Consider the following 27,635-nt stretch of genomic DNA (forward strand, 5'->3'; position numbering starts at 1 on the left):
GTCTAGCGTGGTCGATCCCTTTCATATATTTATTTACCCTTTTCGACTTTTTGGCTGTGTCTCACTGGGATTTACGTGCACCTCACTCATACACTCATACATCACCAACTTGAACAGCTGCCTGCCTACCTACCTACCTTACCACAAGACTGCACAATATCGCCTTCCTGTCCATATACATCGACGCAGCACATCACGGCGGGGGCAAGCATACGTTAAGTTAGGATTCTTTCCGTGCCGGACCCGGATCCAGACCTAGAGCAATCACCGCAACTTGGAATCCGCACGAGCCTTTGCCTGGCATCACGCGTGCAAACTCAGCACTGAAAAGAACAGAAAACGGCTTTCATCTTAAATTCGCGTGTCAAAGTCAATCTCGCATCAATTGTGTACAAGACAACAAACATATACCGCAAAACCATCTTCAGACGACCACACACACATACATGTCGTTCAAGACTATCTGATCGGCTTGTCGACGCATCACTACGAGTAACCCTCGAAACAACGACAGATCAGCAGTCAACAGAGAAGTAGTTTCACCGAGCTAGCGTTAACCTCATTTCCTGGATTTAGCTCTTTGAGCTCGCTATCGCCCTCAAGATGGCTCTCAATTTCCCATTCCCTTCTCCGCTGAATCTCCCTATACCGCGTCGTTTCGTCATCCTAATCTTATCAGGGAGTATACTAGTCCTATTCTTACACACATTCGCTCCTTCGACACTACCACCAGCCCTAACTCCCAATCTACCTCATCACGAGCCCGATGCATCGTATTTCTCCCCTTCGAAGTGGCTCCCACCCATACTTAACCCCAACATACCCTCCCGGCCAGTCGAATTCGACGAAGATGGACAATGTCTCTTCTTGAGCCCGTACGACGCGCTCTCTCCTGCCGAGAAGCAACGCGCAGAACAACTAGTGTTGGAGACAGTCAGTCCCGGTATAGTGAAAGCTCATTCGCCCCCATCAGAAGGCAACGACTATGATCCGGATTTCGATGATGAGTTCTCGGCATTATCGAATGAGACTAAATCTTCACCTAGTGGTCTAACTCACCCTATACTGGGTTTACTTAGAGAAGGCGAGATCAAGTGGAATTCCATGTTAGCTAGACAATCGCAGTCTCTAGAAGAAGCTGTAAAAGTGTACAAGGATAAATGGAATAGGAATCCGCCGAAAGGGTTCGACGAGTGGTGGCATTTCGCTGAAAACAACAACGTCCTCCTACCCGATGAATATGATGCTATCATGGACTCATTGTTACCATTCTATGGTTTGCCCATCAAAACACTACAAGAAAGGCTAGAGGAAGTCGAGAAGATCCAAGAGACGTTCACGTTGATCGTGCACGATGGCAAAGTGGAGTTGCAGTGGAATGATGATTATTCTAGAGATACTTGGTGGGCTTCACGACCGAGGGCGGACTCGCAAATCAACCTATTAGAACCGTTCATCAAGCACATCGGAGCGTTCAGAGCTACATTCACGATCCACGATCAACCGTCTATCTTACTGGATCATGCTAGGCAAGAAGAGCTATTAAACGCCGCTAAGAAAGGAACGGTGTCAAATCATGCGAACGAGGAGGATAGGTTCGAGCAAGTCTGGAGCAAGGCTTGTGCCAAGGATAGTCCGTTGAACAAGGGTGAAACAGAATTACCGGCCGCGGATAGCTTTATCAACAAGCACGGAGCAGCTATGGATATCTGTCAACACCCGTCATATATGGATAACCACGGCATGTTGTTAGAGGAGCACAACTCTGAAACCCATCCTAAACCCCATACCAAATTATATCCTATCCTAGTGCCCTCGAAGACCATGTTGAATGGAGATATACCCGTTACGCCGATAGGTAGAGACGGTAGAAGAGATGATGTTGGGCCGGATCCCGAATGGAGTAGGAAAAGCGGTAAATTGTATTGGGTGAGTCAGAGAAGACCCCTCAGAAGCCGGTCTCAGGACAGGAATACTGATTTGCGGTGATTCACGCACTTGCGAACCGCAGAGAGGTCTCGCAACAGGTCTGAATCACGATAAGAAAAAAGGGGCCAAATGGAGACAATCACATCGGGAGAGATTACACTTTTTGGCGAACGATAGAACCGACTCATACACCGAAGTCTTATCACCGGTCGGAACCACCGGGGAAGCTGAATTATCGAGATTACCGCTGAAGGAATTGGGAGAGTATTACATGGACGTCAAGATGGCAGGCGGACACTGGCAATGTGATTGGGATGATGGAACGTGTGACGAGATGGAGAAAGAAATCGAATTTGCGGGTAAAGATAATGCTGAGAGGAGTAACGAGTTCAAATACGTTTTCGATGTGGGTTACTCCTCTTTCACAATATCTGTGTCACCTGCACGGTTGCTTTGAAGCTGGGAAATAGAGCTGACGCGCCTCCCTCCGATCAGACCGATGGTAATGCTTGGTCTTCTCGATTCCCGCGATTGATGGCTAGCAACAAGTGAGCTCACCTGTTTCCCAGAATCGTGATGTTCCCGGTGATACAAGTAAAGCTGATTCGTCTTCCCTATTAGCGTCGTGGTCAAGGCAACTGTCTTCCCTGAGTGGAGTGAGTACAGCTGGTGGCTATGGAGAAACGAAAAAAAAAACAGCTGATCGACTGCGAATACTGTGCAGACACCAAATCATTACCGGAATGGTACGCTTACGTGCCCTCCAAGATGGATTACTCAGATCTCTTCTCCATCATGTCTTTGTACGTCACCTTTCGCATTCTCGAAATCAGGAGATCGCTTAGCTGATACCGTTTCTCCGCCAGCTTCCGAGGAACACCATCTGGTCGAGGAGCACACGATGAGGTTGCTAGGCGGATAGCGTTGAATGGTCAATGTTGGGTCGAGCGGAGTGAGTCTTCGTTACTTTTCGCTTTCATATAATCGAACAAGCACGCATCATAAGGTATTTGTAACTGATACACGAATTGTATCTCATGCAGCATGGCGAAGAGAAGATCTACAAGCATACATGTTCAGGCTGTACCTCGAGTACGCAAGAATGGTCAGTCCAGATAGAGATAATGGGAAAATGGTAAGTTTCGTTCGGTCATGAAGCTCAAGTCCAAACCCAAGTTCAAACCCCAATCCAGCTGAAAGCCTTTTATCACTCATACTCACCGCATTATTTGGCATCTGTGATTTACTGATTACTTTGATCTTTTTTATCTTGTGCAGGACTACATCCTTCCAACGGCAGGACATAATACGCATGTTCCACCTGTGCACGCCAATGGGGCGGGCGACGTTCCTGTAGCTGCTGTTGTCGTGCCACCAATGATAGATGAGTAAAAGTCCAACGACGAGAGGGAACAGAAACCGGCGCATACAAGGACGCGCCGGTGTGAAGGCATTGAAGGGAAGGAAGAAAATACATTCAGGGGGGGATGAATGAGAATGGGATCAAACGGTCCACTGATGTGATATGGAAAGTGTCAGTGCTAGTGGGAGGTATACAGTAGTGTAGTGTAGTGTAGTGTAGTGATAGGCAAAGGAAAGGGTACTCGTATAGCCATCTTACGCATTTTTTCTCAATACATAGAAGAAGCAAGACTCGATTAAATCGAGGCTCAAAATTCATAACTCATAGCATGGACATTACCCAAAAGTGTCAGATTATTTTCACTCTACTCTAGAATTCCTTTTCTTTCAGTCCATACAATACGATACAGCACATCGACGAATCATGTAACACTATTTTTCATTCTGCTGCCGATACATACTACTTGTGCGGTTGTTTATGCAACCTGGACGTTTTGGAGTCTTATACATAGTAAAACTTAGACCGGGTGCAGATGATTGGACGACGTGGTTCGCTTGATCAGATCACCTAAGCTAGTGGTTCCTGCTTCCACGAGTATGAGTACGAGTGTGAGAGTGAAAGTGAGAATGGATTTTACATTTCTCATATCTGTCTATTTGATCTTTTCCGGGTATAATTATATCAATATCATATCAGAGTTGGAACTAAGGGAGTTGATCTACTTGTGATTTCTATTTGTACAGTACTATACATAAGCTGGGGTTCAATAGCCGAGTGCCTGTGCTTGATTTTGATTTCGATTTTAATCTTGATTTTGTCCGATCAGATCCAGCAACAGGCTATTTCTACGTCTAGGTCTGGAATTCCCTTCAAAAAAAAACCCCAATCGTCCCACTCGGACGTTGCAATTTTGCCAAAGTAAGAGTATTGTTGTTGGATTTCATGTAGGAAAAGAAAAGCTTAGAGAGGGAAAGCATCCGTAAAAAGTTGTAGGTCGTTTTATTCTTGAACACCGAGAACCTTGACCAGACCAAATGCCGCTCCAGCAGCCAATCCACCGACAATCATCGTTGATATTGCCCCGTAAGCATATCCTCCCCATCCACCAGTTGCACCGCTACATCCATTCAACGCACACGCGATGTCAGCCTGTATGTATGTCATCGACGATGATAGTTCGAAGAGACGAGAAAAGGAGGATTCGTGCAATTTGGAACTGAGAGGTGGCAGCAAAAGCAAGATCAACAGTGTCTCAACGTACGTGAAATAAGTCTTGAATCCACCGAAGATGAACAAGATCACCCCCGTCACAATTGCAGAAATCACTAATCCCTTCTCGGCGGTGTCGGTGATCATGTACGGTATCAACGGTATGAGACCGCCGATGAAGTACGAGAGACCAATGGTCAATGCCGAGATGTATAATCTGGATTTCGGTACTTCCTCTGTGTACACAGATGACAATGATACCCAGTCAGCATCGGTTTCAGCATATATGTCGAATTGTGAATGCACAGGAAGACGCGCGGACTTACCCATTCCCTCTCCGAATTTCAATAAGAAAGCCGTCAAACCCATATCTTCATCAACCGTCTTCTCACCGCCTTCTTCAGCTTCAGGCACATCCTTCTTGCCTCCCCATGGGATCAAACCCCATTTCTTCTTTTGCGAGGCAGTCTCAGGTGCTGCACCATTACTACTAGGCATAATCCCTTCTGTACCGCCTATACCTTGTCCCGGGCCATACAAGTCGTCCTCCACTATCCTGAGATCCTCGGCAATCAAACGAGAGAGGGGTTCCTTGATACCCAAAGGACCGAGGATCGAGTGGACCTCTCGTTCCATTTCGCCGGAACATGATCGAAGAACCCTAGCTTGGGTTTGGCGTCGTAGGTAGTGAAAGTGATCGAGCTCGGCTTGCGACGCGACTGCGGGTAAAACCAAAGGCAAACGCAGAAATGCCGCGATCAGCATGCTTGTTGTGCCGAAAATAGAGAATGAAAAGGGAGGGAGGAGCACTCACGATAACCGCCCAAACCCATAGAGATAGCTCCAGCGCACAATTCAGCCAATCCACCAGTGACTACCAAGCTTGAGCTTCCGAGTGACGACAAACCGGCGGTCAAGGCGAAAGGCACCGTCAGGCCATCAGAGAGACCGATGATTCTGTTGAGCGCATCGATCCGACAAAGGGTGAATTGATTCGAGGCAGTCGCATGATGTGATAATGTGCGATGAGAATATGTAGACAAGATGAGTTTAATGCCACGAGTGGAGCCGAAAAGAACAGAGAATAACATCAAGACTTGATTAGCTTATTGTCCATTTCGGAACAAGGCATGGAGTGTGCACTCACACGTCTCTGACAATCTCGGGACTGATCAAGTGTCGCTCATCATCGCCTTTCAATTCCTTGCCTGATACCCAGCACCAAGGAGGCCCAAGTCAGCTCAACTATGCTTCGGTTTTGGATGACTACATATAGACAAGGATGAGAAGATGCCACTCACAGCATTGACCTCCCGAAGCATGAGCCGAACATTTACTTCCCAGCGGTTCATGGTCCCCTAACACATCTTGAAGCTGTTGCGTTCGATTACCTTGCGTGGATACCGGCACATCATTATCCAATGTCCATACTGCCCCGTAAGACTTCGTCGCAGTGTTGTTCGAAGGATCAGCAGCAGCAGCGTAAGAAGCTGGTGCTTGAGCTTGAGCTTGGTTATTCTTCTTTCCTCGGAGCAAAGGTACGGACGCGTCATTCGCCTGGCTTTGAGTTTTTGTCTTAGCCTTGCAGCATCCTGCATCTCCTTTACCGCCGCAGCATGAAGAAGACATCGTGTCTGTGTCTATAAGGGAGTTCCAGTCGCTATGTGTAGGTGATGATGGTTGCTTGTTGAGTTGTGTGATGTGAGTGTATGAGAGGATGCAGAGATAAAGGTGGCAATGATACAATGATAAAACTGAGTGGAGTACTCGTAGATTAGAAATCAGAAATGGATAAAATGGTCGTCTGCTGTCTGGTCCTCGTCTCTTGGCGCTAATAATAATATTGACATGATACCAAGCTAAGTTACGTTTTTTATATCAAATTGGTAATTCGCTTATGTCATCCCCCGGTCAAAATAAATTTTCCGTCCACTACGATTTTTGTAATGCTCGTTATCTGACTGGTCGATCATTTCTTCATTTTTCGCTAATGGTCAAAGTGCCGCCTGAATTCGGCCGACAACAGTAGTAGCGATTCACCAAGCTCAAAGCAAGCAAGCAAGCAATGCAAGATCACGCCTATTTGCGCACACAATTCTCATCGACAAATGACAACATGGGATCGATGCATGATTCGTTTCACTTCACTTCAAAACACCGCTTGTACATGCAGCAGAAGTATTCCTACCTCCTCTTCTTCCCTTGACCCTCATCGCCCACCCAAATTCCTTTCAGCCTCCTGACTTCCGTTTCTCCCTCTGTCCACCTAATGACACCCATGATCTGTTCGAGCCAAACAAGGAAAATGACAGTAACCCATCTGACCCAATACCAGACCGGCTGTATCTTCCTTCGTGCTGCTTCCAACAGGCTCACTACCAATCGAGCAGCGGAAACCCCTATGGTGTTTGGCGGTAATCCCCTCGAGGCGGGCAGGGGTTCGAACGGCGGCTTGACGTTGAAAGGAGGCTTCACCAGCAAATTCAAGGAGGACGTGAACCCGTCTTCATGAAATCCATACTTCGTCCAGGCGCCTGCGAACGAAATACCTCGTTTATTCTGGATGGCGGGCAATAATGCTTGAGCAGCGACTGATTCGCGAGTCATCATTGGATGTTCGTATTGGTATCTCCCAACAACTTTGGATTCGTCCGCTGGGAAAGGTGGATTGAGGGTTACGAGGACTAAACCGTGTTTGTCTTCTGGGATATGCTGTAAGATATTCATCGAGTATGTCCTGTGCGACCATGCACCCTGATTAGTAGCGTCGCATCGATTCAGGGAGAGCAAATGCCGACGAGGTTATGAGGTATGCAATGGAACTCACAGAGACACAGTCTCGATCTCCGAATCTGTCGTGCGCGTTTGAGGCTTGCTGCCTTCCGCATCAGATAGAGTGAGGTAATTCCAAGCTGGAACATCGCGCTTTCAGCTCAGCTCTATCTCCCCATCTATCGATATCATACATAACAGGCTCACCTGAATAAGCCTTCCGCCTTATTGGCATCAACTACGCTCGCGATAATTCCCATCAGTCGCCGTTTGACGCGCGCGAAACTGAACTTCAGACTGCCATCGATAGCTCACCTTCTCATCGTAATGCAGGATAGCTTCATTTTTACTCCATTTCCAAGGACCCAAAGCTTTCTCCTCATCCTCCGTCAGACCACCTCCATTCCGTAGCAGCTTCAACGTCGTATCTGAATGAGTGCTACCATCACATTCAAAGTCAGGTCCATGCTCTGGCGTATGGTGTCCAGTGTGCACGTGCCGGGTACTCACGCCAATATAACATGATCATAGAGATGTTTTTGTCCTGAGGCTTCTACCAAATTGACCCCATTCTCGTGCGACTCGATGGCCGTTATTTCGGTATTCAGATGAAGGTTCTCTTCTGGTAATTTGCTTAGTACCGCATCGAGGTATTTCTTCCTATCGTCGAGATGTCACGTTAGTGTCTATTCCTTGTTCCAGCGTCCGGATGGAGCACAAATACCGGGCCAGAACGGACAGAACTTACGATCCACCATCAACAGTCAACCACTTCGGCTTCCCCGTAATTTGCAGCAAATGATGATTATGGAAGAACCTGATCAACGTCGATGCTGGGAAGTCCAGGGCTGCTTGGTCGGCAGGAGTGGACCATATAGCTCCGGTCATTGGCTTTGGGCATTTATCGTCTGATCGTCAGCTGCGAGGCCATACTTCTTCGATATCGCTCTTGAAGTAAGGGGAATTTTGAGCGAGCATGAGCCTAAGCCTGAGAGCGCATACCATTAAATAATCGTCTCTGAAAGCATCGCTGTATCCCTCTCTCTGTAGGTAAGTTCCAATACTGATCCCTTCCTTGTCGCCCTCTTGATCCAGTAAGTCCGTAGCGAAGAGGTTGAATCTGATCACATCGAATAACATCCTATACAACCGCGGATTGAATCTGCAGGTGCAGAAAGGGCAGAATACACGAGGGAATATCAGCTTGAGTTAAATGGATTCGGAAATCTACCATGTAGATTATCGAAAAGATCTGTGTCAAAAGTGAGAAGTCTCAGTCAATGAGGAGTATCACGACTTACAGGTTGGATAATTGGCAGAAAACCCCTCCGAGACCTTCTCCAGCCCATTCGAACGCCCCTCTATCCCTCGTCACGGAGAAAGTCATTTCAGTCTTGAGTAAAGGTATTTTCAGGTGTTTCAAGAATCGAAGGAAATTGGGGTATGTCGGGGGGTTGCATACTATCTGAACGCACCTCGATAACATCAGCATGAGGACGTTCGGTCTGCAGTAACAGTGGGAGAGCATCTTTGTAGGAATTGTTCTGCAATATTGCATTCAGTATGGACTCACAAATCCACTATAACCCGTTCGTACCATCCGTTCCGGTGGCGCAGAACAGAGTGTTGGAAGTGAATTCGAATAGTCAATTCGTCAGCTTGTGAATTTCTCGAGGCTTTTGAACAAGGCGAGGATACTAGCTAGACTCACGTATCTACTTGTACAGGTTCTTTACCTTCTCCTGGACATCATATAAGCACATCAGCACCTCTCGTACGCCTTTCACCTCCCAGGTAGGTGCGAGAACTCCATCGAGAAGCGCGAGACGGGGCAAGAGAGAGCACTTACGCTTGAATTCGACTGTATTAGTATGTCCTCCTGGTCGACTATCTTTCTCGTAGATATTCACTTCGTGCTCGGAAAACTCATTTAAGAGCTACAAATACAAATCATCCAGAACGCACCATTCAGCAAGTATATCCAAGAGACACCCAACTTTCATATGTGCATCAGGCAAGGTAAAGAGAAGAGAAGACAAAGACGACTCACCCATAATGCAGAGATTCCTGAGACGCCCGTTCCCACTATAGCTATTCTCATCTTGCGTGATTTTCTACTGTTCACAGTCGTCGTTGTGATCACGAATGTGCTGATCTTCTCTGCTCTTGGCCTCAGTATCGGAGTCCCGCTCTCGGGTTGTATCGAGGTAAATTTCTCCTTTGCTATCGATCAGATACTGTGAAATGCAAACAAAAACGTGCTTGAAGTGAGTATCGATTCTTTGGACCGAATTGAGCTGAACTGTAAAAACGACAACGAAGCCAAAGACAAGCTGATCGTGCCTGAGTATCTTGAAATCGTCATCATCGTACACGGGCGACTAACCGCATAATCAAATCACCTTTGGTGGAGGTTGACCAGTCATCATTTCATCGCATGAAGTACATGATATATACAGCATACATGATTGAAAATGCAATCCATCTATATGACCATCTAATAAAAGTGATGAAGTGATGAGATCGACTAATCCCAATCTTGTTTCTCTATATACTCAAAGATCTTAGACCCAATCTGCTGAGTTACTAAATCACCTCGTCCAGCTGCGATTTTCAATATAGCCGTATTCAGTGGTGTAGCACCTAGGATATCTACATGATCGGCACTACAGCGACATTCGCTCTTATCAGCTCTCATAGGAGGTTCTTTCGTAGCGGAAACAACTACCCACGTCTGTGCTCCACCCCGAAGATCCATGCTTTCAGGCGAATGCAAATACTCTGAATGGTAAGACAAGACAAGTTGAGTGTCAGCTGTGTGCGCAAAGTAACAGGGCACAGCTGCCCCGAGACCAGACCCACCCTGCGTTATCACGGGTATACCCGCAGGATTCCATTTCGTGGTCCCATTCCAACCTTTCACGCACATACTACCAAGGCTGACAACAGGTATCGTGCCGTCTCCATCACCGAATTTGACACCCGATCGGACCTCCGGATTCGACCCTTTCACAGTGACGACTGAGTCAATCCAGTGTTTTCGCGATAGAGGGAAATCCAGTGGTGCGCGAAGGGTCGTCGAATTATCGCATCCATTCGAAGGGTCCGATGAGTCGCACTGTGACATGCATCGTTACTTCAGCTCGAAGCCTGGCCAAAGTGGGGACATGTGGGGGACTATATGGGTCTATCAGCGAACAAGTGGAATCACTCACGTAGGCATCCTCATTCTCTGCATCAGAGCGTGAATCGTCCTGCTCATACTCTCCTTGCATGTACCAATATGATCGCTACATCATACTCTGTGGTCAGCTGACCTATTGAAGATATAAGGTTTATAGTGCAGCTTACCTCCGTCTCTTTCCCATGACCATACAAACAATATATCTTCATCGAAGGCGCTTCAGGTAATCTGCATACCCTGTTAGCTGCGCCGTCGATTGCAGAGCCTACAAGACAGCTTACCTGACTTCGAGAGGATTGCTCCACTACCATGATCACCTCATATTTAGCTATCTGCGACGCAAGAAAGCAGGAATTGAGAAGAGGTGGGGCACGAAGCCTACACACCTTGGTATGATCCCTATCATTCTTCTTGAGCTGCTCTACATCCCCCTCAAATCCAACACTATAATTACTCTCCATCATTCTCTGGAAGCTCGGCGGAGTATGCGTAAGTACATAAGGTCCAGCTTCGTTCAGCGTCAAATTCGGAGAGACGGTCCATTGCGTCAACGATTCTTCAGCTTCGGACGTTCCCGGATGCCGGAATGAGAAGAATCGTCCATGAGTGTCTGTAGCGTTTTCTGGGTCGTCTGGGGCTGATGTATGATCTCCCCATATCCTGTTTCCTCCCTAATTACCCAATGGAATTAGCTTCTTACGTTTGGGTTTATCAGCTAGAACTGGAGGTCGAGAATGATTCACCTTCATCCACATTGAAGTTGATCCGGGCCATCTCCTAAACAATTTGGCTCTTTCGCGCCTCGAGAAGAACTACGGACCGGGTCTTAGCTTTATCAACTAGATTGTGGATTGAAGGTTTACCTTTTCCAATACCCAAGAACCAGCGGGATGCTGGTTGTGCAATAAGCAAATAGATCAATCATTGCCGCCTTTCGAGGGATAATTGATTCCACTTACCAGCTCGACAGTATCACGCATCTCTCCGGACAAGAAAGCCGTCATAGCTTTCGACACACCCAACATAGTACCCGCGACGTTCACCCATGATTCGATGTTTTCCTGCGTAATATGATCAATATATGGTACTCGAGAGCGACATGAACAGAACAAGCCCACCTCTACCCAGGCTGCACCACCACCTCCACCGAAGCCATTTTCGCCAGGGTCCGATTCGACCCATTTCAGGCTGTTACGGACGTCAGCTTGGTCGAACCGAAAATCGAATTGCTTGACACTGACAAATACTGTTTAGAACATGTCAGCTGGGACTGCTGACTCAAAAAGAAAAGAAGACTTACAAGCAAGACAGTTCCTCCCATGCTATCGGCGATACGCAATTAGTGGAAACCTCAAGACATTGAGTGACCAGGAAATAGCTCACGAATGCGAGCAAAGCACGACTTTCTGCTTATTATGTTTCCGCATAGTCTCAATCTTGTATTTCAACCTTGTGAAATACGCATCTCTAGTCTCGAGATTGTAATATGCCAGACGCCTATTTTTGCTTATCAGCTTTCCGCCGCCAATGGGCAAAATCTTCGGGTATCAACGACTTACCAATCGTATGCAGCCATGTCCATCGAGTTAGTATCATATCCCAAAGTGGCAAGGTTTTCAACGATCTTTTGCCAGATCCAATATCCTGTATCAAACGTCAGCTAAGGGAAACTCGTCAAGCAGCTGTCAATTCAGCTAACCCTGGATGAACTCGGACTACAACGACTGCCAATCAGCTTTCCCGCACCTCGAGAGATGTCCAGGTGAGGGACTTACAGCAGCATCCAATCCTTGAGCCGCACGTATTTTGAATCCAGGCGGGTCTAATCCAGTTTCAGGATCGATAGACAAAGCTTGTATCCATCGTTCTCTGTGATGCCCCAATTGTCGGTCAGCCGACATCATAGCTTGAAAACTTGACGTGCAATGATGATAAAGCTCACTTGTTGGTCAATACAGCTCTTATCATCGTTGATGTACCCTACATCATCTCTCAGATGAGGCAAAGCGATATGACGACGAGAACAGCGATTGCACGACTCACCCACAACCGCTTTCTAAAGAACGATCTCGCTACACTTTCCGTACCCCAACTTTCCAGCCCAGTAGATACGATCCCCGGTATCAATATTATCGGATGATGTTTGTGCAGACCGTACTCCTCTACCAGTGATTCTCCCACTGTGAAATCTCGGTTCTCCAACGCTCGCCTTGCGCCTACAACAAAAAACCATCGGTCATCAGCAACCAATTGTAGATGACAGCGGACTGCTGGTGGCTGACTCACCTTCTACAACAGTCAAGTTGGCCAATAGATCTCTAGGATCCAGTGCAGCTGGTAATGTCGTCCAAATGTCCTTCATATCCGCCCTGCGAGTTCCATCAGCTTGAAAGATTCAAAGCGCTTCCAGTGCTTTTGATATTTACGGTAAACCAGTCAGATCCACAGCCCACAAAGCCAGACACACTCCCAGCAATACACCACTGCATGGTCGTGTCAGCTCCGTCTTCATTCTGTCGAAGGGAAACACTGAGCTTACGCGGGGAAGAAGAACTGATTGCATACCGTCAGCTACCGTACGAGCCGTTTGTCTGGATTGAAGCTCACCTTCCTGCCGAACAACCACGATTTCCAAGTCGTCTTCTTCGGATGATCTCCATGACGAAAGAACGTCGACTCGCTCAGATCTAAACAGCCACCGTCAGCTCGTCTCAGGTTTGTCGATCCTCAAGGGCTGGGATGGCGTACGCACCAATCTCATTGAAGGGTGTTCCAGGAGCTGTGACAAGTAAGTGAGCGACTGATAAATTGCAGCAGCGATCGTCCCATACACACCAAGTAGCTATCCCGATCTCATTAGCATCAAGGCATCTCAGGGGATAGATATGGCTTAAGCTCACCTTGTAATGTCCATCCTCCTGTACTTGTTCCGCGTGAGCCACCTTGCATCTTGTAATTGCAGAATCATGCTCACCTTCTTCTTCAGTCTCACATGAAGTTCTTCAGCCTCTTTTCCAAGCTCATCCACCGTACTCTTGATTCTCTGCCTCAGACCTAAGCCCGTCGGAGGCGGTGTACGTGTCTTCGGACCTTTGCTTTTCGTTGCAGCCTTGACTTTGGTAGTGGGTGAAGAGGTCGTCGGAGGAGTCACCTTGATCTCAATCTCGTCATCCTCGTTCTCGTTCAACGCGGATTTGCGAGGCATTGCGTCTCGTTAATCGCGACGATATGTTAAATAGCCTTTGTCAACACTCAAATCGACAAAAGACCAAGTGATGCAGTAGAGTCAAATAGCAAGAATTGAGCGAGTCTTTCTATCTGCCAAATTTCGAGCCAAACAAATATTGAGCAGAGCGAGTGTTCGTGACGTAGTCACTCGTTCAACTTTCAGACGCATAAAAGTGGAGGCTTGGACGTGTTTGAAGTTTGTTATCTTTGGCCACCACGTGTTCGTCAAGCTCCGTGTGCTCTGTGCGGTGTTGCAGTGCATACAATGATTCTACGGTAGCTTCGACGAGGCAGGCAGAGATGTGAGGATAGGATAGGGCAAAGCTCGTCAGGCAAGGATGGACAATTATCATTGCAAACGTAAGTGCATCTAAAAGACACTTGATCATTGTATGTTATTTCAGTGTATTTCATTTGATTGTGCTTCGTTTGGACATCAAGGTACCAAACAATGGGTGATCCTGTGTCTTCCCATCCGCTGTCTGCTCTGATCGATCCGTCTCATTACTATTACCATTGCATCGTCTAGTCCCAACAACAACTCTTCCGCCTTTCCTCTCGCCCACACGCAGACCTTTCGAACCTCTCAACTCGCAATCTCAATCTCAGCGCTAGTTGCCGTACTGGATCAAGTTCTACGCTGGAAGTTCTACGCTGGAAGTTCGAATTTTTGGCCTCGAAGAACCCTAAAGCAGTAGACGTCAGCCTGTCTTCTTGTTGAGCAGCCATCACTCTCTGGAAAAGCCAATAGCAGCGGAAGATGGGTCGCTGGCTTACTTGGTGACATACTGCGAGAAAGCGAACAACATCAGCCGCCATACCTCGTGCGCGAGATCCATAGATACGACTTACGATGTATCCGAAGTCCGCATAAATACCCGTCTGAATCAATCCTGCAACTACCGCAATTGGATCGAATGCACCTTCTGTGAAGTATCTGAGAAGCACAAAGAATCGCATTTCGATCAGCTCTCTAGAACAACACTTGTCCATCTGTATCCAATCGACGGGAGATTTGCTCCTCAATCGGTCGGGAAATCGGGGTTTCCCCGCTGAGTGTCATGCGTGAGCGGCCCTTTACACACTCACCTGTACATCCAATTAGGTATATACAGACCCCGATACAATCCCAACGCAGCAAGATAGTGCGTAGTAATGGTTTCAGCTTCTCCGGTTCGTTGGAGCATGAACAGTTGAGGGAGGATGGCGACTGATTCCAACCAGATTGAGAATGCCCAAGTGAGTTCGAAGGGGCTGTAAGAGTAGTTAAACAGGAGAGCTAAGATAGCTACGGGCGGAAGGAGGTAGGTGAGTTTGAATGTATCCAATGAGGCGTCATGTGTCGGTCTATCCCAGCATTCCAGAATCAGCATACCGCTCGTTGATGAGCAATCTTGGACAAACATGGGCTTATGGGAGCTCTGCAAAAGGCGAGACGGACTCACCTGAATTTCACTTTCATCAGGAACAAGGTGTATCCCGTAGAACCGATAAAGAACAGCTTCATTATTGTGTTATACAATGACACGTATGGTCCGGTCAACAAGTCCACATAACGCGTTAGGAAGACCGCCAGGTAGAGCGCTTGTGTCTTGAAGGAGATACCCCGACATGACCTGGATGTTTGGATTTTGTGTAAGAGGATAAATATCGATGCGAGATGCGATAAATCGCCTGTGTGGTTAGATCCACCATAATCAGCACATTCTACTTCTATAGGCTCCGACACACGGCATTGCAGAGAGAGACGAGCTCTGTGACTCACCTAAGAAACGGAAGATATTCATGTTGACTGAGTCGGAAGCACCAGTATCCTATAAGAGATGGTTTAAAGAGAAGGATCCAGACGTTCTGCGTCCCAAGTTATAAGCCAGACCCGTGAGCTCATAGTAAGAGTACGGACTCACCGAAAGTTCACCTTCGTGTCCTCGTGACTGGTGACTCGCTCTCTGTGTTGCTGTCGGGTGCAGTAGATATAAGGTGAGCTTAGTAGTCTGTCATGCACGCGTTGGCATCTATCGAATGCGGAATAGCATATGTATCAAGTCTCACTCCACACGTCCACGTTGATGCTACCCATCCCATCCTTGCAGTTGCGGGGAACTACGCGCTTAGGCGAAGAAAGCGTGGCGTACTCGTACAGTGACGGAATTAATTGTTATTAACCGAGTGTGGCGCATGGACCTCGTCTAGCAGTCAGTTATCTTCCACGACACAACAATAAAGCACTGCGCCAGCGTCGGTCACTGGCCTCTCAGTGTCTCGACTTTTTCCAGAAGGTGACACCTTAACGTCTTTGTGTTTCTCTCGATCATCAAGGAGTAATAGGTGGATCGTCAACATGTAAGCTGGGTAATTCCCTCTGACGACCGTAAAAGCTGATTGGCAATGGTCATTTTCAGGTCCACCTCAAAACCATCGATCGTCTCGCAAGAGATCGATTCGATCTCTCTGCATAATCCAATCCCCATCAGTTCGAGGATATACGGTCTACCTTTCTTGTGTACGTATCAGCTCAGTCTTACTTCCTTCGAAGGCTAGGACACAAGCTGATGCGATGTGTTAGCTCTTTACCCCTTACTGTATTACGCCTATTATCACAAATACGATGAATGGGTCGTCTCGGAAGAATGGACTTTCATATATTGCGTCTTGCTCTTTGCCGGCCACGCTTTGAGTTTCTTGATCACCGCTTGGTCAAGTGGCTTCAACGCTAGAGTCAGCTATACCACTGTAAGTCTATTAGCTTCTAACTTCCGCATATTGTATCCTTGTCGAGTGGAACAGCCCAGCTGAGCTGATTTGCGACGATAGGCAAACTCGTTGAAAGAAGCTAGTAAAGTTAGAGTCATCCCTAGTAAAGGTAGAGGAAAAGGTGAAATAGTACCACTTGACGCCAAATTGGTATGTGTATCTCGTCGAAGCATTCTACAGCTGTGCAGGGCATGGTGTTGACCTTGAAAGTATAGGCCCCAGGAGCTACCCAGCCCACATACTCGTTCATCTACCAGAGGGATACCTACGTTCACGATGGTATGCTCGTGCTCATTGCCCAAGGCGTTCTGATGAGCTGTAGGCTGACTTCTCACTATTGTAGCATCTACCAACACATTCACTCCCATCCCGTACCCTTGTGACTCTTCGCCACCATTGTCAACCTTCCAATCCTCAAAGGGCATACTCACTCACCCATCAACTTCAGCAAAATCCGCCAATGTCCCCAATCTCGAAGCTTTGAAGTCGACCTACGGTCCAAATGAATGTCATATCCCCATTCCACGATTCACCGAGCTGTTCGCCGAGCATGCCGTTGCTCCGTTCTTCGTCTTCCAGATCTTCTGCGTTGCTTTATGGTGTTTAGATGAATATTGGTATTACTCCTTGTTTACTGCTTTCATGTTGGTCGTATTCGAATGTACTGTTGTCTTCCAAGTAAGTCGCCTTCTTTCTCGTCCCCGCTGGAATACTCTAAGTGCTCATCATGATAACTCAATATAGCGAGTCAGAACCCTCACTGAGTTCCGAACGATGAGCATCACTCCTTACCCGGTTCAAACGTTCAGAGACGGAAAATGGGTAGAAGTGATCAGTTCAGAGCTCGTTCCAGGAGATCTCGTTAGCGTTTGTAAGTCACCGTGTTCACTTGAAGTCAATCGCGCCCGGAGGCTTACCGGTTTGTTGGGCCAGTGCGAACCAAACCTGACTCCGGTATCCCTTGTGACCTCCTGCTACTTAGGGGCACATGTATCGTCAATGAAGCTATGTTGTCTGGTGAATCTACGCCACTTTTGAAGGAGAGCGTTGAACTTCGTGAAGGATCGGACAAGTTGGACATGAACGGTGCGGACAGGAATAGCGTTTTGTTCTCTGGTACAAAGGCCTTGCAAGTCGAGAAAGCTGGCGAAGGAGGTATGACGAGTGAGTCCGCCGTTCCCCTTTATTGCGCGGGCAAGTCGCTGAGCCTTGTGTATAGCTCCCGATGGGGGATGCCTGGCTGTCGTACTGAGAACAGGTTTCGGTACCACCCAAGGACAATTGGTCAGAACGATGATCTTCTCCACCGAACGAGTCTCCGCAAATACCTTTGAGGCCTTCTTATTCATCGGATTCTTGCTCATTTTCGCTATCGCTGCCAGCTCCTACGTATGGGTCAATGGTGAGTTGCCTAGTCTGCATCTTCCCGTATCATCTGGCTGACGGTCAGTTGATCAGGACTCAAGCGTGGAATGGCTAAAGGAAAGCTTTTGTTGGACTGCGTCTTGATCATTACCTCTGTCGTACCGCCCGAACTTCCTATGGAGTTATCGCTCGCTGTCAACGCCTCTTTGGTAGCCCTGCAAAAATACGGTATGTGATCAGCCGAGACTCGATGGGTTGCGCCTAAGCTAACAGCTGGTCACAGCTATATTCTGTACCGAGCCCTTCAGAATCCCATTTGCCGGCCGAGTAGACGTCTGTTGTTTCGATAAGACTGGTACGATCACCGGAGAGAACTTGGTTGTTGAGGGTATTGCCGGTGTTGAGTGAGTCGTTCGCATTTTGCTCATGGCGCCCTGAGCTAATATTCTCGTTCAGTTCTGCCGATCCTAAAAAGCTTGTGCCCGTCACTGAGTCAAGCAAGAATACTACCCTGACCCTTGCCGCTGCTCATGCTCTTGTTCTTTTGGAAGATGGAACGATAGTGGGTGACCCCATGGAGAAGACCACTTTGTCCGCCCTGGACTGGAAATTATCTAAAGGCATGTCAATGTCAATTGTCATCATCTTGAGCTGGCACATGTACTGATCAATACATACAGGTGATAACATCTCACCTAACTCCAAGGAAACCCCTCACAGACACCAAATTAACGTTAGAAGACGATACCAATTCTCCTCCGCATTGAAGCGAATGTCCACTATCTCAGCTGTATCAGACTCACAGGGCAGAAAATGGATTGCAGCCGTCAAAGGTGCCCCTGAGACCCTCAAAGGAATGTACACATCGGTTCCCGAATATTATGAGGAGACTTACAGGTGGTACACTCGACGAGGTAGTCGAGTGTTGGCTCTGGGTATCAAGGAGATGAACATCAGGCCCGAACAGGTATGCCAAATTCTATGAGTGCGAGGCCTGACAGCTGATCGAAGCGATGCTCAGATCAACACAGTCCAACGAGATGAAGTGGAATCGAAATTGACCTTTGCTGGATTTTTGGTATTCCATTGTCCGCTCAAACCTGATGCTGTGGAAACCCTCAAAATGCTTAACGATTCATCGCACCGAGTAAGCTGCATCGAATTTATTTACGAAGTGTTAGCTTACGAGTTCGACCCAGTGTATCATGATCACTGGTGATAACCCTCTGACCGCTGTGCACGTGGCGAAAGATGTTGAGATCGTCGATCGGGAGACCATGATACTAGACTTGAAAGAAGGTACTACTACTGATGGTTAGTCAGCTTCCCCGCTGCTGAGATCTTCAATACGGGTTCAAGCTGACGAACTTTCACCAGAACTCGTTTGGAAGAACGTCGACGAGACAATTGTCATTCCTGTCAAATCGTCTGAACCCTTTGACCAAAAGCTATTCGACCAATACGACATCTGTATAACCGGAGCAGCACTGAAACAGTACGAGGACTTACCATCTTGGAAACACCTGTGCAGTCATACTTGGGTGTACGCGCGAGTCTCACCTTCTCAGAAGGAGTTCATCCTGTCGACCCTCAGAGATCTAGGATATATTACTTTGATGGCTGGAGACGGAACAAATGACGTCGGTGCGCTCAAGCAAGCTCATATCGGTGTCGCCTTATTGGATGGATCTCCAGAAGACCTGAAAGCCATCGCGGAACACCACAAGATGGAACGAATGAAGAAAGTGTATGAGCAACAAGTCAAGATATCAGCTAGATTCAACCAACCTCCCCCGCCTCCTCCTCCAGCATTGAGAGATGCTTATCCCGAATTGGTCAAGACCCAGCAAGAAGTTGCTGAGAAACACAAGGGCGCTAAGAAACAGAATCCCATGGAGAAGGTGAGTTAGCATTCAGCTGGCGGAAACTCTTCGTCCGCACAGCTGATAACGTCGTGATTTCGATACAAACAGTTCGACATGGCTACGATAACGGCGAAACTGTCGGAACTAGATGAAGATACAGAAGTGCCCCAGATCAAGCTCGGAGATGCCTCTTGCGCCGCCCCCTTCACTTCCAAGCTTTCAAACGTATCTGCCATCACAAACATTATCCGTCAAGGTCGATGTACATTGGTCGCCACTATCCAGATGTATAAGATTTTGGCTCTGAACTGTCTGATCACTGCCTACTCCCTTAGTGTACAATATTTGGACGGTATCAAATTTGGGGATTACCAAGTGACGATTACTGGGATGTTGATGAGTGTCTGCTTCTTGTGTATCTCGCGAGCCAAGGTGAGTTGTCGTCCGCGAAGCCCCGATTCAATAACTTCTGGATAATATTACAAACACGATTGAGGTACATGCTGACCACTCAACCTGTTCAGCCCGTGGAGAAATTATCGAAGGAACGACCGCTTGGAAATATCTTCAACTTCTACGTTCTCCTCTCCGTCTTACTGCAATTCGCCATTCACATCGTTGCGCTAGTATACATCACTGGCTTGTCAAAGTCTCTCGAAGAGTGAGTCAATCAGCGGTCTCATGTTCAGCTGTCCCCCTCGCACGAGACTTTCGGCTGACTTCTACCGACTTCACTAATCTAGCCGAGGTGAGATCGACTTGGAGAAGAAGTTCGAACCCACATTACTCAACACAGCAATCTACCTCCTTGGTCTCTCACAACAAGTATCAACCTTCGTACTGAATTTCCAGGGTAGACCTTTCCGAGAAGGTATCAGGGAAAACCCGCCCTTATACTGGGGTTTGTTGGGTGTCTCAGCAGTCGCATACAGTGGAGCTACCGATTTCTTCCCTGAGTTGAATAGGTGGTTACAGCTTGTCGAGATGACTTCTTCTGTGAGTTTGAGTTTGAGTCTGAGTTGACGCCTTGACCGTGGACTTCGATATCACTTCCACGGGAGAAGATGGTGAGCTGATATGTCGTGACAGTTCAAATTCAAATTGACGACATCGATGGTACTGGACTTTGTCGGTTGCTGGGCGATTGAGAAATCGTGTAAAGCGCTCTTTGCAAGTCTCGAACCTGCTGAGCTTGTTACTAGGGGACGAGAACGACGGGAGAAGAGACGAATCGAGGAAGAGCGGATCAGAGTAGAGGAGGAGAAAGCTAAAGCTTTGACAGAGGTTGAGAAGAAAGATCAATAAATCCGTTGGAGAAACACTGCGGGCAGAAAGCAGACGAGAACCCAGTGTAGTCTGAGTATCAAGTGGATAGGATTTCGAAGATAGTCATACTTATACATAGAGCATTTCGGAGGCATATTTTTCTGAATTTCTACAGTCGATGTTCGGCTTCATAACCATGCATCAATCATTTGATCAGCAGCGCTTAGCATTTTAGTATTGCCTTTTAACCCTCTACCTTCTCCTTTCTACTAATCACTGGAATGATCAAGTTACTTGGAACGAATGCATGACTTAAATTCGAGCTGCATGCATTATGCACCTTATTGGAGGTGACTAACTATTACGTATGCTTTGACTATCTCCGGACCGACGCGAGGAAGAATCACGGAATTGACGAAGGAACGGAAGTAAGGGTAACTTGAACATTCAGAATCTGGAGGTCCGAGATCTGTCCAGAGATGGAACACGGGTGTTCGCTTTCTCCTTGACAGGTGGTGTGGTTTTTTTTCACAGCTGGCGGTCTATGATCCCACCGACGGTGGTCTCATCGCTTCATCGCTTTGATACTTGGTCTAGGGCTATGCGTGTCGTGTGTACTACTACTTGTGCATGTGGGATCCAAGCATCTGATCCGTAAATGTCTAGATCAAATAGTGTGGTATGGTATGGTATGGTACGAAATGGTATCATCCTTCCGTGTCCGGGCTCAGGGTCAATCAGCAGCCAATTTAATTTAATCTTCGATCGCTCTTTTTCTTTCTGGTTTATCTTCCCCAAGAAAAATCAATCTTGATCAAAAGCATCAAATTGTCAAATTGAGTGTGCAAATCAGTGTAGTATAGATGAACCGAGTAAATCCGAGTTGCTCTGACTCGACATGATGTGCGGTCTCCATATATAAGAGAGCGCTATGCCTCTATACATCGATGCACCTCAAAGGACCACAGCCTCGCTGCCCTAGTCTTATCTATACTTGTAGACGTATCTTGGCAGCCAAGACGAGGATAGATAGCAAAGGTGAAACTGGAACTAAAACCAACAACCCCAAGAAAGGAACTAGCTAAATCTCAAGCCAGACCAAAAATAAGGCCAATGCCGCAGTAACCGGTAATCGCACCAGCTCACTCGAGACGCATCTGTCTGAATAATTATTTATGCTTGATTTCTATTCAAGCAACAATTAATTACTCAATCATTCATCACCCATCAACCACCAAACACCAAGCAAATAGCATCAATCCAATAGTTCCCCAACACATCAAAGCCCATCACAGAGACAACGTAAACTCATTACAGCATCAGTCCATCCGGCTCCAGACCAATAAAATCAGATCAAGTCGACTCTTTTCGAATCGTTCAATCAACCTATCATCCTTTCAATTCATCTCATTTTATTCCTCTTCTTCGAGCAAAGAAAGGACGTCAACCACGCACGACTCAAAGTAGAAACAGGCCAAATCAAGGACAAGTTGATTTGTTTTTGCCTGTTCTATCTCTTTGATCACAGACAGACACACGCACAATTCACTCCTCCATTAAAGCGTTATCAACGCTTTCCAAATCCATCAAACTGTCTTCCCAGTCGATCTCCGCTCTCCCAGCATCACTTCGAACTGTAAATAATTCACCACCTGTATCCCTTCGACCTACTTACACTTACGCTACTTCCCCTTCCTTTGAAGCGTCCGCATCTACTTCGACTTCGTCGCAACCAAGAAGATATACACCTTTACAACCTCCCCCGCCCAATTCTAGACGACATTTACACACAGCTGTCAAGGTCAACATGCCGTTCCACGCCGAACCGTTACGACCGAACAAGGAGATCGACCTCGATCTCGAACACTCGGTAGCGGCTCAGAAGTTCCCTGACATCAAGGCTGTGCTTCAAGGTAATAGATGGTGGGCGAAGGAGGTGACGGAGAAACAGCCTGAGATTTGGGCTGAGCAAGTTAAGGGACAAGTGAGTGCAATTGCAATTGCCCCTCTGACCGTGTTTGGCAATTTGACAAATCCACTGGAATGCCCTGATGCTCCTGACTGATCGCATCGCTTGAGCTGACGAGATGTGCGCCTCAATTCTCTCTCATCTCACTCTTCGCTCCTACGATCTCACCAAATCCATGTAACTCAACCTACTCGACACGCAATGCTACCCTAGGCTCCCAACTTCCTCTGGATAGGATGCGCGGACTCGCGAGTGCCAGAAGTCACTATTATGGCCAGGAAACCAGGAGAGGTGTTTGTGCAGGTGAGTACAAGTTTACTTCGGTGTGATCTCTCCATTACTTCTTATGCACTATCCCCTCCGCTTTCACTCTTGGCAGCACGCATCCTGCAATGCGGATATGGCTGCTCCCATCCTTTGGACTAAGCTGATCACTGCGTCTGATCTCGCAGAGAAACGTTGCAAACCAATTCCAGCCCCAAGATGATGCCTCGCAAGCTTTGTTGAACTACGCTATCATGAATGTCGGTGTTAACCATGGTGAGTGACTTTGTCCACTTTTGTTCGCTTGAATGGCACAACACCATAACTTTTCACTGGGGAGGCTTGTCGCTGTGCGAGCAGTACACATGCTGATGATTGCATGATGGTGTATAGTCATCGTCGTTGGTCACACCGGTTGCGGAGGATGTATCGCCGCTTTCGACTTACCGAAACCCATTGAAGGACAAGAATTCTGTGATCCCGCTACACCCCTCACCCGATTCCTGGACCCCATTATCAGGTTGAAACACTCTTTGCCTGAAGGAAGCGATGTGAACGATCTGATCAGGGAGAATGTCAAGCTGAGCGTAAAGAACGTAGTCAACAGTCCTGTAAGTCAACCCTGGTTGTAGAGAGAGGTTAAGAAAGAAGGTGCGATGGGGGATGAGTGGGTGGTGTTGGGGATGAATGTAAAAAATTAAGCAGTGCTGATCCTTGGTTGGGATGGATAGACGATTCAAAATGCTTGGGAGAAAGCTCGAAAGGGTGAATTCAGAAAGGTGTACGTGCACGGATGGGTAAGTGAAAAGACTTTGTTCACCTCTCGTTCAATAACTTGTAGGGGTGATTGACTGACTGATGTACCTTTTAATACAGCTCTATGACCTTTCGACTGGTCTTTTGATCGATCTCAACATCTCGCAAGGTCCAGAACCTATTGTCCCTGACGACGCTAAACCCGCTACGAACGGGACAGCTTAAGTCAGTCCATGCAGTACCTCAGCGCGTTTGGCTAGACTTAATTTGATGCTCGAATATTCACGTGCGGGACTTATAGATGTACATAGATTGGGTTTTTTCATCTTCACACGGTTTCATTTTTCCTGTTGGGTTTTGGGGAGGTGATGTGCTTGTAGTAGTAGAGATGATAGTAGTCACGGTCAGCAAAAAGAGATCATATGCAACGCATGCCATGTAGACGTGAGACTGCAGTGATAACGCCATGCCGTTTGAAACTTCGATCACTCAGATTTGGAGACGTATCCAGCTATTGCGGGGCAGCGACGATCAAATATCTGCTGATCATTTTGATCCCTTAGGCTGGTCTTGTTCACTGCTGCTACTGGATTTCAGAGAGGATGTAACACCGGGGTCCTAGTCCAAGTAAGTGGGAACCCTCCTGGACCTCTCGATTGCGACTTGACTCCATCTGCTACGAGTACGTCATAAGGAAAGACGATCCGGAGTTGAGAATGACTAAAAGTAAGAAGCGTCGGCTAGATTCCTTTGAATTGAAGTTCGATACTCGGTTGTATCCGACGCCGAGATAACTTAAATAGCAGATAATCAGCTGTCTTTGGTAGGTGTTTCCTCATCCTTTTTTTAAAAACAATCTCTATTGGCCTTGGTGTCCGGCTCGTCCACGTTATCGTCGCCTACTTGGCTCTCTAGAAGTCAATTTACCGATCGCGCAGATCTCATATCGTCGTATCTCGACCCTTCGTCCATCCTCTCAGCACTTAACGGAAGCATCATGACTACCCCACATCCAAATCCCGAATTCAAAATCGAGACATACCATATCGCCCCTACCGACCTGATCCCCAATTCCGGCTGGCCTCTTATCGTCTATCGTCAATTCTACCCCTTTGACGAACTGAAAATATCCACCAAATTCTACGATCTGTTATTATCGAACGACTGGCACCCTAAATGGATATATCAATACGGCGAGACCCAGAGATCGCACTACCATCCTACCGCGCACGAAGTCATGGCTGTCCTTTCCGGATCCGCTCGCATCCGATTCGGGGCCGCTGATCTCTCTCAAGATCCCTTGCAAAGTCTCGAAGATCCAAAATACTTCGAAAAAGGCGGTATAACATTAGATGCTCAGAAGGGGGATGTATTCCTACTTCCGGCCGGGTTGGCACATAAGACGCACTATGCAAGACCTAGCGCACCGTTCCTGCTCTTGACGCCCGAGGGAAGGGCTACGATGGAGGTGAATAGTGAATATAGGGAGAAATTGAGGGAGGTGGAAGAAAGGGGTATAGAGGGGTTTGCGATGATGGGTGGATATCCGAAAGGATATCAGCCTGGATATTTTGCCGTAGGGGGAGAAGGAGCGTTGGAGTATTCTAGAGTATGGTCTATCCCCCCTTCGAAATTGGATCCCCTATTGGGGGATTCGGAGATGGGAACTAAGGGATTATGGAAAGGACAAGGGGGATATCCGAAGACATCGATTGAGAAGGAGACAACGCCGAAAGAGAAGCCAGATTGGGTGGTGCCCTTCCCTGAGAAGGGGTCTTGGAGGGCTGATTTGAGGAATATCGATCAACTAGAGGAGAAACTTGCAACTTAATTCTCTGGATTTGACCTTCTCTTTGAAGTGGGATTTTCTCCCTTGCTGCTCAAATTGGTCTTAATTCATACTCCACGCAGGTCTCACCCTCATTTGCTATTCTCTGTATTTATAGCTCAGTCTCTTATGTTAAGTCCTATGATTGTAATCTGAAATACCTTCTTAGACCAACTTGTACCGCGTCCTGTACCCGTCCGTGATTGCTTGTGTTGTCACAGTCGTAAAATTCATGTACAACTCGCATGATCGTCACTAGCCTGTAATAGTAATGTATATACCGTATACTATATTTCACGCCCTCTGCCCGCTCGCTCTATGGTTCATCTTTGACTATGTCATACACTACAATACGTACAATTCACAATTCGGATCGCTATAAACCTCTCCCTCGAACCTTATCCTCTTCAGTGGGGCTTATCCCCTAGAGCATTTGCTACTAATCGCCAGTACCTATCCTTGTCCAGATTAGCATGCGCTACATGTTGACTCCCCTCAAATCTCTCCTTCTTCACCGTCCACCCTTTCTCCTCTGCTTGATTTACGAATCTCTCTACCGCTTTGTACGGTACCGACCTATCTTCCTGACTATATATGAATGTTGTCGTTTTTACCCATGTTCCTTTCGATGTTGTCGTGGTACCCGCCGCGCAGGCTGTATCATTCACCTTGAACAAAGTGGGATCCAATAAAGCATTCCGAATAGCCGTTATAGGATCGACCATCCCAAGGAGAGTGAAAACCAACTTGTATATCCTCAGCGTGAGCCATATCAGCATCCATAAGGGATAAACGAATAAGGGCGACTTGGTAAGTGATGGGGGGAAGGTGGAATACATAGCGTGGATGGCAGGTTTGAGATCTGCTGAACCGGGACATGAATCGAATACTGCCGATCTGATGGGTAGGGGTTGACCGGTAGAAGACTGATAAAGACGAGCCAGTTGGACGAGGGAGTATGCTCCGCCATCGGAGTATACAGCTGCGACGACTTCGGTTTCCGGGGTCGAATTTTGATTTTGGTTTCGGTGCTTGAGCAAAACATCTAAAGCTGGTTGAAGGAGGCGACTGTGAGTCGAACTGGAAATGAAAAACATCTCGGGCATCGTACATGTCATCAAGGTGATGATGTACCTGGGAAAGAGGTCGAGGTAATGGTTGGTGTATTTGTTGACCAGCTTAGGAGGGGCGCCCATCCACATGCAGAGGATCAGTACCTTGTGGTTCGTAGGAGATGAGGCGGACGCTTCGGCAGGTTCGTGTAAACTGATGGATTCGCTGAGACGGATGAAGCCTGGAGAAGTCACGATGGGTGCAGTCGTAATGTCGTGAATAATTGGTCGAGGTGAGAAGGGGAGATCCTGTTGAGGGGACTCGGTATGCAGCGGAGGTGTAGGATGAGGTGGTAACAGTAAGGACGCTCTGGATTTGTCGAGCCATGCTATGTTGATTATCAAGTTTCAGTACTGTATAGTGCTGGGTGAGTCTCGATTCCATCACCACGCTTGATTAGTGTCTAACAGCCGGACCTGAATCGGCGCAGCCCGTTTCCCGCCGTGCCGATCGTCTTGCCATCACCGGGACACGCAGCCGTCTTTGGCGATTTGATCAAGTGGGATGTACCACGTTACCACGTCCGGGATGGCATGCCACAGAAGAGCATTTCAGCTGCGGTGCCCCATTCTCATCGAAAACTCGCGTGTCTCTCTTTGTCGGCTCAGTGGACGCTATACCGACGAGACAATTCACCATCGAGAAACACCAAAGATCGCCGCATGCGCCAACTAAATGGCGGCTGACGACAGTCAGCCTACCCGAGCCTTTGCACCGAACGACGGAGACGGTGACGAGGATGATGCTCAGACGGACGGCCATTCGGCAAC

At 47.5% G+C, this 27,635-nt stretch overlaps 9 protein-coding genes across 9 annotated transcripts; 4 read left to right on the forward strand and 5 right to left on the reverse strand.

Moving 5' to 3' along the window:
- Nucleotides 1-603: 603 nt before the first annotated feature.
- I303_104524 (beta-1,2-xylosyltransferase 1) lies at nucleotides 604-3,321 on the forward strand (the record flags this gene model as incomplete). Its single annotated transcript, XM_018407798.1, has 8 exons — nucleotides 604-1,929; nucleotides 2,012-2,335; nucleotides 2,425-2,477; nucleotides 2,551-2,585; nucleotides 2,654-2,732; nucleotides 2,796-2,881; nucleotides 2,973-3,064; nucleotides 3,208-3,321. The coding sequence occupies 8 exons, from the start codon at nucleotides 604-606 to the stop codon at nucleotides 3,319-3,321; spliced, it is 2,109 nt and encodes a 702-aa protein (XP_018263009.1).
- Nucleotides 3,322-4,291: 970 nt separating this feature from the next.
- Nucleotides 4,292-6,130, reverse strand: I303_104525 (uncharacterized protein; the record flags this gene model as incomplete). The annotated part of the gene is made up of 6 exons (XM_018407797.1): nucleotides 4,292-4,409; nucleotides 4,554-4,737; nucleotides 4,828-5,220; nucleotides 5,316-5,458; nucleotides 5,649-5,709; nucleotides 5,803-6,130. 6 exons carry the CDS (start codon nucleotides 6,128-6,130, stop codon nucleotides 4,292-4,294), a joined length of 1,227 nt encoding a protein of 408 aa, XP_018263008.1.
- A 555-nt stretch (nucleotides 6,131-6,685) lies between these two features.
- Nucleotides 6,686-9,374, reverse strand: I303_104526 (uncharacterized protein; the record flags this gene model as incomplete). The annotated part of the gene is made up of 12 exons (XM_018407796.1): nucleotides 6,686-7,238; nucleotides 7,329-7,413; nucleotides 7,481-7,511; nucleotides 7,589-7,712; nucleotides 7,784-7,933; nucleotides 8,022-8,164; nucleotides 8,276-8,435; nucleotides 8,575-8,738; nucleotides 8,847-8,853; nucleotides 8,985-9,015; nucleotides 9,123-9,210; nucleotides 9,324-9,374. 12 exons carry the CDS (start codon nucleotides 9,372-9,374, stop codon nucleotides 6,686-6,688), a joined length of 1,587 nt encoding a protein of 528 aa, XP_018263007.1.
- Nucleotides 9,375-9,800: 426 nt separating this feature from the next.
- I303_104527 (uncharacterized protein) lies at nucleotides 9,801-13,662 on the reverse strand (the record flags this gene model as incomplete). Its single annotated transcript, XM_065968976.1, has 24 exons — nucleotides 9,801-9,939; nucleotides 10,006-10,054; nucleotides 10,136-10,391; nucleotides 10,489-10,563; nucleotides 10,625-10,685; nucleotides 10,739-10,761; nucleotides 10,844-11,128; nucleotides 11,201-11,269; nucleotides 11,321-11,350; nucleotides 11,417-11,518; nucleotides 11,576-11,645; nucleotides 11,841-11,954; nucleotides 12,017-12,117; nucleotides 12,233-12,326; nucleotides 12,400-12,437; nucleotides 12,501-12,673; nucleotides 12,744-12,826; nucleotides 12,884-12,940; nucleotides 12,997-13,010; nucleotides 13,065-13,144; nucleotides 13,210-13,236; nucleotides 13,293-13,299; nucleotides 13,358-13,375; nucleotides 13,432-13,662. The coding sequence occupies 24 exons, from the start codon at nucleotides 13,660-13,662 to the stop codon at nucleotides 9,801-9,803; spliced, it is 2,196 nt and encodes a 731-aa protein (XP_065825048.1).
- Nucleotides 13,663-14,334: 672 nt separating this feature from the next.
- Nucleotides 14,335-15,472, reverse strand: I303_104528 (uncharacterized protein; the record flags this gene model as incomplete). Its single annotated transcript, XM_018407794.1, has 6 exons — nucleotides 14,335-14,371; nucleotides 14,463-14,473; nucleotides 14,538-14,622; nucleotides 14,775-15,032; nucleotides 15,131-15,359; nucleotides 15,451-15,472. The coding sequence occupies 6 exons, from the start codon at nucleotides 15,470-15,472 to the stop codon at nucleotides 14,335-14,337; spliced, it is 642 nt and encodes a 213-aa protein (XP_018263005.1).
- A 601-nt stretch (nucleotides 15,473-16,073) lies between these two features.
- On the forward strand, nucleotides 16,074-20,974 carry I303_104529 (uncharacterized protein; the record flags this gene model as incomplete). The annotated part of the gene is made up of 19 exons (XM_065968977.1): nucleotides 16,074-16,188; nucleotides 16,252-16,418; nucleotides 16,500-16,589; nucleotides 16,655-16,718; nucleotides 16,783-17,117; nucleotides 17,184-17,310; nucleotides 17,373-17,603; nucleotides 17,659-17,841; nucleotides 17,898-18,032; nucleotides 18,088-18,208; nucleotides 18,261-18,424; nucleotides 18,485-18,771; nucleotides 18,826-18,951; nucleotides 19,004-19,118; nucleotides 19,182-19,705; nucleotides 19,778-20,101; nucleotides 20,194-20,330; nucleotides 20,413-20,665; nucleotides 20,759-20,974. The coding sequence occupies 19 exons, from the start codon at nucleotides 16,074-16,076 to the stop codon at nucleotides 20,972-20,974; spliced, it is 3,714 nt and encodes a 1,237-aa protein (XP_065825049.1).
- A 1,768-nt stretch (nucleotides 20,975-22,742) lies between these two features.
- Nucleotides 22,743-24,149, forward strand: I303_104530 (uncharacterized protein; the record flags this gene model as incomplete). Its single annotated transcript, XM_018407792.1, has 6 exons — nucleotides 22,743-22,919; nucleotides 23,118-23,207; nucleotides 23,357-23,444; nucleotides 23,562-23,779; nucleotides 23,900-23,965; nucleotides 24,045-24,149. The coding sequence occupies 6 exons, from the start codon at nucleotides 22,743-22,745 to the stop codon at nucleotides 24,147-24,149; spliced, it is 744 nt and encodes a 247-aa protein (XP_018263003.1).
- Nucleotides 24,150-24,921: 772 nt separating this feature from the next.
- I303_104531 (uncharacterized protein) lies at nucleotides 24,922-25,755 on the forward strand (the record flags this gene model as incomplete). Its single annotated transcript, XM_018407791.1, has 1 exon — nucleotides 24,922-25,755. The coding sequence occupies one exon, from the start codon at nucleotides 24,922-24,924 to the stop codon at nucleotides 25,753-25,755; it is 834 nt and encodes a 277-aa protein (XP_018263002.1).
- A 404-nt stretch (nucleotides 25,756-26,159) lies between these two features.
- Nucleotides 26,160-27,192, reverse strand: I303_104532 (uncharacterized protein; the record flags this gene model as incomplete). Its single annotated transcript, XM_018407790.1, has 2 exons — nucleotides 26,160-26,998; nucleotides 27,060-27,192. The coding sequence occupies 2 exons, from the start codon at nucleotides 27,190-27,192 to the stop codon at nucleotides 26,160-26,162; spliced, it is 972 nt and encodes a 323-aa protein (XP_018263001.1).
- Nucleotides 27,193-27,635: the final 443 nt, after the last annotated feature.

Source organism: Kwoniella dejecticola, chromosome 5 (genome assembly GCF_000512565.2).
Source record: "Kwoniella dejecticola CBS 10117 chromosome 5, complete sequence".
NCBI lineage: Eukaryota > Fungi > Basidiomycota > Tremellomycetes > Tremellales > Cryptococcaceae > Kwoniella > Kwoniella dejecticola.